The 8,385-nt window shown below is 40.4% G+C and overlaps 1 protein-coding gene across 3 annotated transcripts in view; it reads left to right on the top strand.

The window, feature by feature from the left end:
* Window positions 1-8,385, top strand: part of LOC116669639 (F-box only protein 38) — a 33,891-nt gene that overhangs the window by 5,669 nt on the left and 19,837 nt on the right. For all 3 annotated transcript variants that reach the window (XM_032499574.1, XM_032499573.1, XM_032499572.1), the window contains 6 exons: window positions 580-743; window positions 4,011-4,176; window positions 4,415-4,690; window positions 5,981-6,074; window positions 6,788-6,918; window positions 8,118-8,288. In XM_032499574.1, the coding sequence (XP_032355465.1) occupies window positions 580-743; window positions 4,011-4,176; window positions 4,415-4,690; window positions 5,981-6,074; window positions 6,788-6,918; window positions 8,118-8,288 (1,002 nt within the window). The remainder of the gene's footprint in view (window positions 1-579; window positions 744-4,010; window positions 4,177-4,414; window positions 4,691-5,980; window positions 6,075-6,787; window positions 6,919-8,117; window positions 8,289-8,385) is intronic.

Here is an 8,385-nt window from a genome sequence, read left to right as displayed (position 1 = left end):
TAGTGTGTTACCAAGATTAGCTAGCTATCTGTGCATTAGGCAAACAGAGGTGTTGGCGCCATTTAGCCAAATGTTCGCCTGTCCATCATTAACGTGGATTCGACAAATATAGCTATTGATATTGTGTTTGGAATGAACGTTTTAATTAACGATGGGTCGTAATTTACCTCTTATTTAAGATGTGGAGTGGAGACACTGCTCTCTCTAGCCTGGGTGTTACGCTCTCTCTCCATTCAGTCAGACTCAGCGAATGTCTGATGTGATGTCACACAGGAAGTGAACCTCAGCCGTCATGGTAACCTGCGCAGGAAAATAATTACTTTTTTTTTTTTTTAGTTAATTAGGCAACGGAAACTTTGAGGAACGAAATAAAACCGGTATTAACCGGTTACCATTATTTTTAAATAAGTGTTCCTGTTCCAGAACATACAAAATAATAACGTTTCCGGTTTCGTTTCTGTTCCCTGTAAAATACAAAAAGTTCCCGGTTTTCGTTTTCGTTCCTTGAACCGGTTCAAAGCCCTGGTTTTTACACACATTGAGAAAAGGCCCTGATCATGTTTGTGTTTTCTGCTTTAGGCTTTACAGACAGCAGCTTTCTGCTCCTTCTGAAGAAGATGCCAGATCTGGAGCAGCTATATGGCCTCCACCCTAGATACCTGGAGAGGAGACGTGTCCGAGGCTATGAGGCATTCAGTATACCTGGAGTCCTGGAGGCACTACAAGCCTGTCCCAATCTGCTGGTCAGTATGTTGTGTGAGAATGATATCCTACCGCAGCAAGGTGCACTTATACATCCCAGAGAGCCAAGAGCATCCATGCTTTCAATCAAACCAACAGCCGTACCAAGTAATTCCACTAAATTGTTCCTGTTCTGTTGATTGGTGTGGTAACCAGTGAAATTACCTGTAGTCTTTGGACCCCTACGTGAAGCTTGAATTAGCCTAAAGGGGTTCAATACATTATCCTTTACATAACTAGGTTCAGTACATGCAAGGAATTTGTCTTGGTGATTTGTTCTTGGTCTGTCAATGGGTGTCCCGGGCCTTGTTGATGAGGCCAGCTTCAGTAGGGAAGAAGTTGATTTTGTGGTGTGAAGAACTTCTGCCAGAGGCGAATGATTCAAAAGGTTTGTGTCCAGGGAGGGTAAGGTCAGGTCAGCTATAATCTTCCCTGCCAGCCTCAGGGTCCTGAAGACAAACAGGACCTGGAGGGACAGCAGATTGCAGCCATATACCTTCTCAGTGGAGCGGATTATACGTTGCAGTCTGCCCTTGCCTTTAGCAGTGACAGTAGAGTACGTGATGGTGATGGAGGAGAGAGGATGGACTCAATGATAGCAGTGCAGAAGTGGACCATCATTATGTTTGGCTGGGTCCTTTCTAAAGTCCACGACCATCTCTACTGCCTTCAGAGCGCTGAGCTCCAAATTGTTTGGTCTGCATCAGGTCACCAGGTGGTCAATATTCCACCTGGAGGCCCACCAGAGTTTAATTAGGGTGGTGTCCTCTGCAGGATCCACTTGCAGGTAGCATGGATGTGTTAAGAGAACTGGAAACAGTGTTCGGGTGGAAGCCCGGTACATTCCAATGAGAATCCTCAAAAGCATATAAAGCAGTCATGGAGCTCGGATCTTCCGAGTTGACTGGCCCATGACGTCACGATGGGCATGCGCACTAGCAACAGTTTATTTGTATTGTTGTAGCAACATGCTTGTTTATGAGCTTTTCTCTCGTGTCTCTTACAAGTATAGGTAGCTAGTTCGTTGGTATACATAGCAAACTCATGAACTCGCTGTTGCGTTGTCTAAAATATTCACATTAAACATTGTATTTTTGTTCCTGATTGTTTTCTTATTGTTTACAATGCTTATCTAGCTAAATAAACAATGGATTTATTTAGCTAGACACTAAGGAGATGTAGCTAATTATTATGTCATGCTACTAGCTAGCTACAAGCTAGCGCTAGCTACTAAGTTTATTCCACAGTTTTGTGAACAGAGCCTACTTTAATACATTCTTGGCTTCATATCTCATCCACGTTACAGGCTTTACAGCGTACAGTCCTACTATGTCTGTAGTAACGTTATGTTGTCATATAGCTATGTTAGCTGTGTTACCGTTCTCTTAATACATCCATGCTAGCTACCCCTGATGTTAGCTACTAGCTGATAGCCCTGTCAGTTTGGGAAACGCTAATGACGTTACAGCCACGTAACAGCCTTTACAGTGTACATACATATAGTCACACATCCATCTGATGTAAAAATGTTTAAAACGGGATGTTTTAAACAAAGACCCTTTTAGTGTTCGGAATGGTAAGTTAATGTACCCCAAAAAGATTTCCGCTGAAATATAGAAGTTTCTTTTGCCTTGCAAAGTCCATGTGAAAGTCTTTCTGGGCCAAAGGGGTGCAGTACCATCGTTATCTGATAAGCCCATGGTGGATTTCACACATGTCGCTGATCCTGGGGGCTTGGAAGCTAGACGTTAAGCCTAAACTTGATTAAGATCAGACTCTGAGAAAAGTTTTTAAAAGCCCTTTTAACTTCCGTATTAAACAGACCACTGTGCTGATGAAGAATATGCTCTTTGGTTTGTACCATCCATCGTACTCTGCACATGATAATTCAGTACATTGTCTTGTTACCAAAACCATAGTCTGGATCATTGGGTTTCTGTAAATAACATTGCAGAGTACGGTCTAGACTTGCTCCTCTGTGAAAAGCGCAGTGAGATAACTGTTGTGATTTGGAGCTATATAAATATAATGAATCAACGGCAGTTCATTTACGGTACTCCAGTAACTCTGTTCTCTTCGGGAAACAAACTTTGAGCTAGCAAGCTACACGCTGAAAATGGCAAGTTTAGAAGAAAATTTGGGTTGGTCAGCAACAGTACTTTTGGTCTACCAACTTAATTACGTCGTTACTACCAAGGGCCAAGTCACGTTAAATCAAACGGTGCCAAATCTCGGTACCTGAGAGCAAGTAAGCGCAAGCTTATCCGTCCTCTCTTCATGTTGTTAATAATAATAATAATAATAATAATACATTTTATTTATAATGCCCTTTACATTTCAAAAGGAAATCTCAAAAGGAAATGTTGACAGAGGTGCGGGCCGAGTTAAATCACGTTGCTTCGGCAGTTTGTTTAAGTCACAGAGTCACGGCAATGGCGTTTAAGAGATTGCAAGTGTGTGACTGGCTGGAGGTTGTAAGGCAAGGCAGCTTTATTTCTATAACATATTTCAGCAACAAGGGAATTCAAAATAATCAAAGTAAATAGGATAAATAGGTTTGAAATTATTTTTACAACTAAAATTAAGTTTTCTTATTACAGAGGAAAAGTACAGAACAAAGGTAACTTGGGTTACCGGAACCGAATTATAGATACTGGGAAAAAACGTGAATGGTACCCAACTCTACAAAGAATTTGTTTACGACATTTACTATCTAACTGGGACGTTTTGGGAAAGATTGGTGGAGATTTGATATTTTCTTTTGCATGGAGTAAATGTTCCACCAAAACAAGTTCCTTCCCGAGACTATTTAGCAGAGCAACCGTCTTTGCAACCAGAGTTTAGCGCCACCCAAGACTATTGTGATTTGTTTAAAGAAATGCAAACAACCCAGAGCATTTTTTTCTTCTATCCCAGAATGTATGTGTTGAGGAGTCAGACCTTACTCCGCAGTATGGTGGAGAAAGGTCTCACAATGTGGGACTACCAAAACCATGACAATAACCTTTGGAACTTGAGTTAAGATTTTATTTTGTCAAACTGCGGTTTCCACATTTAAGAATGGACGTACAGACTTGCACTTACTAGATATATATTTAAAGTTTTCAACTGCATTTTGGTGTCTTCCTTCAGAGAATTGAGATGGGAAGTAAACTATTACCATTACAGCTAAACATACTCTTGTCTTCTTAGGAAAACTGCAAGATAGGGATAAATGGAAAAATTAGGATTTACTTTTTGTGTGATAACATTATTTGTCCTAATTTCAGGGTGTGGAGACGTCTCATCTGGAGCTGGTGGAAGCCATATGGAACTACATGCCCCAGGTCCATATACTAGGAAAGTTCCGCAACCGTAATGGGGCTTTTCCCATTCCTGCTGAAAACAAACTGACCATCCCCATTACTGCAAAGATCCAGACTCTACATCTAGTGGGTGAGTAGGATCACAACTAACTTGACAGTTCCTGCCACTGCCTGCACATGACAGCTGGAATACAATGTAGTAAACTAATCAGAAACACTGGATATTTATCAGCTTCATCCGGTTAGTTTGTGATGATTAAACAAGCATGTTGGCTCAGAAGTCTCTTGGGGACCATGGTTTGTCACCTCTAGTTTGACAAATACTATAACTGTATTGATGTACTTCACATATTGTTTGTTTGTTGTAGGTGTGAATGTCCCAGAGATCCCCTGTGTGTCCATGCTGCGCCACCTTTACCTGAAGTGGGTCCGTCTCACCAAACCCCAGCCGTTTAAGGACTTTCTGTGTGTAAGCCTGAGAACCTTTGTCATGCGGAACTGTGCAGGGCCAACCAACTCCCTCAAATATGTTCCCCTGGTTACCGGTTTAGCATCAGCGCGGAACCTGGAGCAGCTGGAGTTGGTGAGAGTTCCCTTCCTGGGAGGGCTGATCCAACATGTGGTGGAGGACAGCTGGAGATCAGGTTAGGAAAACATGTCTATAAATGGCCCTAAAGGTGCTGACACACCAGGGAGATGATTGGCCGTCGGTCAAAGTAGGGCCAACAATGATTGCCCGTTGTCCAAGCTAGCTTACTAGCCAACCCCTGAATTAATCAAATTCAACAACTTAATCTTTCATTTGCACAGTCTTATCACAGTGTAAAAAAGCACAGTGCTATCGCCAGATGAGTGACAACTTTGTCCGGCCCGTTTCCTGTAATCATCTGTTATCAATGTCGGCCGTTGCCTGGCGGCGAGTGAAGCCGAGGGACAGTAGGCTCTGGCTGACGCTGGCTTTTTCAAGCAAGCTATAAATTACCAGCACTTTCTGGCATGGTGCGACTCGTAGTCTTTGCAGTGTGTTCAATTGCAGCTTTTTGGACAAGACACAGACGCCACTATTTCTTTGCCGTCTGCCTGCTGTGTCACAGCCTTTACTGTGGGTTTTACTAGAGTAATATGTATTTTACAGAAGCGTTTAATTGGTTACATCTTTATCAGTTATGTGTCCTGTTCCCATTAAAGTTTAATCAGATCACTGCTGTGGGAGTGTATGTTAACACACTGCATGTATCTTCTTCTATGTCACAATATAGCGTGTTTTCTGGTAAATCAACTAATATAATATTTTATAAGAAATAACCATACGGAAAACCCTATTCTTGTATACTCCTATGTGAATTAAATACTTGACAATTGAAAATTACAGGTACTGAGTACTTTCTCATTTATTAAGAACTTTAGTGCAAAATGAACATGAAATGCAAGTACTAAAATGTAAAGCATCACCCAAGTGACATCAATTTTGCCGCAATGCAGGTTGGCAGCTTTTTTTTTTGACATTGCGATAGAAACAATATACAAAAAATATGTGACAATAGACATTTTATATGGTTTTGACTATATATGTCATTCTATCGCCCAGCACTATGGCACAATATTAAAATAGTTCAGGTCCTGCTTAAGAAATTGTGACTTATTTATGTGGGTTAGGATTTTATACGGTCTGATTGTGTTACATACTGTGTGCACCATTTATTTATTTTTTATTCCCATTTCTCCTTAGCTCCCAGTGCTTTCTTTTTGCTCAATTATTTCCAATGACAATAATTGTCATTTGTATTTGACAGAGGATTTGGATCCTCTTAACACCGTTTGGTAGTTCAGAAATCTAACTAATATGCTGGCAGATGCACCCAAGGCCCTCACCTTTGATTAAGTGTTAACTCCTTTGGTTTGTTCTCTGTGATACTGTGTATGTGGATCTCCAGGAGGATTTCGGAACCTCCACACCATTGTGTTTGGGGCCTGTAAGAACGCTCTGGAAGTGGACTTGGGCTACCTCATCATCACTGCGGCTCGCAGGTGCGCCGCAAGTCATCCATTTGTTAAACTAACTGAGGGAAAAAACACGTGTCTATATATATATATATATATATATATATATATATATATATATATATATATAGCTTATGTTTTTAAAATGCAAAGAGTATCATCTTGTGTGCAAATGTTGGGGACACTGTTCAGTCACTGAACAGGGTAAAGTAATGGCTAAATGAAGCCTCATGAAGCTTTGTGAAACATTGTATTTATTTTCTAAAGCCACTAGATGGCGCTCTTTGTTTAGCAAAGGATTAAAAGTGCGCTAAATTGCTATTTGTTTAACCTTTTTCTTTAAACCATTAGCTCCATCTAGTGGGCTCAGGAAATAAATAAAATGGTTAATGAGGCTTCATTTGGCCATCACTAGTAAAGAGTAAACAAAGATCATGTAGTAAGTTAGAAGTACTGAGATAATTACAGTCTAATACTCATGGAGTATGACATGGAGGCTCCTCATAGGCAATCGCACAATACATTCTGTATAAAAAATGATCAGTCATCCTGTCAGAATAATTATCTTGCTATCCAAATAGTTACAGAATTTACTTAAAGATACATTGTGGAGTTTTCTACAAACATTCAAGTGATAGAAAACTCAACATTCATCCAGGTGTTTTTAACGTCGCCTAACTGCAGAAAAGGTTGTCAGTTGCAGAACATTGTTAATTACGTGATTTATGTGTGTTTAACAGGCTTCATGAGCTGCGTATCCAGCCTTCATTGACCAAAGATGGAGTCTTCTCAGCTCTCAAAATGGCTGAACTAGAGTTTCCTCAGTTTGAGACACTTCATCTAGGATACGTGGATGAGTTTCTGCTGCAATGTTAGTTCCTTCCTTCAAATATAATCACTTGGCTCAGAGAACACTGGGCATGTTTCCCTCCCTGACAGAAATGAGCAATTCTCCTGGCGTCTCCTTGTTGATATACTAGTGGTGTGCCGCCTGTCTCACTCGACATCATGCTTCTTTGGGTCCTGAGCAATAGACCTGCCATGACATAGTTGCCTCCCACACCTAAGTTCAACTTTACCATTAGGCAATGTAGGCACCTGCCTGGGACCCCCTCAATTAAAGGGCCCCAAACAGTTATAGATTTATTATGTTTCAATATGAAAAATATTGAACATGTTACTGTTCTAACTCACTGTACTCTGAAACAACCTACAAAAGGCCCCCAACGCACTTAAAAAAGTATGCAACTCAACTGTATACTTTTGAATTACTGTTTACTTCTACTTTTAGAGGAAAACATTGCACAACTACATTTTACATAGAAAAGTTGCTGATTACATTGCAGGTTCAGATTTTACTCCAAAATTATAACAATTACAATATGATGCATTATTAGTCATTAAACTATCCAGCATTATATTAGAGCTGAAAGCTCCACTGTGAACAGATGTTAAATAAATTTAAGCAAAGTAAACCTTTCAATGCAGGACTTTTTATTGTGGGTATTGATAGTTTTACAAACAAAAAAAAAGTTTGGAGTACTGTACATGTTCTACCACGGCCAATACCAACATTCCCAGTTACAGGAAGGTTGGAAAGTAAAGCAAGACGCTGTTTGCCTGGGGCCCCTAATCACTAAACTTGGCCCTGAAAAGCATACCCAGTCAGGGCTACACGTGGTCAGAAACACACCTGGTGAAATCGGTCATTCAGGCTGTTGAACGTGTTGTGCGTTCAAATCGCACCAACTTGGACGATTCACATCCTTGTGTACCAAGCATTACATCTGCCAAGTGTGAAGTGGATCGGATAAACTGTTCTCTAGAAATTCAAAGGAGAAACGGAAAGTCAGACAGACAGAATGTACTACTCACCTACACTTTTATTAAACAGTTAACAATTCAAATACATGGTACGATAATTTGCAATAAATCGTGATCAATTCAACTTTTAAAAATCTGTAGTAACAAATTGCAACTTTTCTGAAACTTATGTCAAATTTCTGGTGTCTTGAATTGAATAAGTTATATTATGTTATGTTTTGTTTACACGTGTGTTCATAAATGCAGGTAAGATGAGTCATCCAGAGCTGGTGAAATACGGTCTGGCTGATGTCATTGAAAACCCAGGCATCATCACTGACATTGGCATCAAGGTGGTGAACGAGGTGTTCACTAATATTAAATACCTGCTCATCTACAACTGTCCTCACCTGCATAACCCTCACCACTGGATCACAGGTAAATCACACCACTACTCGCCTTATTTCACAAATGACCTGGTTATGAATGCCCATATGTTTGTGGTGAGCTCAGCGTAGAATGAATGAATGAATGA

This window comes from Etheostoma spectabile, chromosome 20 (genome assembly GCF_008692095.1).
Source record: "Etheostoma spectabile isolate EspeVRDwgs_2016 chromosome 20, UIUC_Espe_1.0, whole genome shotgun sequence".
In the NCBI taxonomy this organism is placed as follows: domain Eukaryota; kingdom Metazoa; phylum Chordata; class Actinopteri; order Perciformes; family Percidae; genus Etheostoma; species Etheostoma spectabile.
The sequence above is the reverse complement of the archived record's forward strand: the minus strand, read 5'-3'. Positions and strand labels throughout refer to the sequence as shown.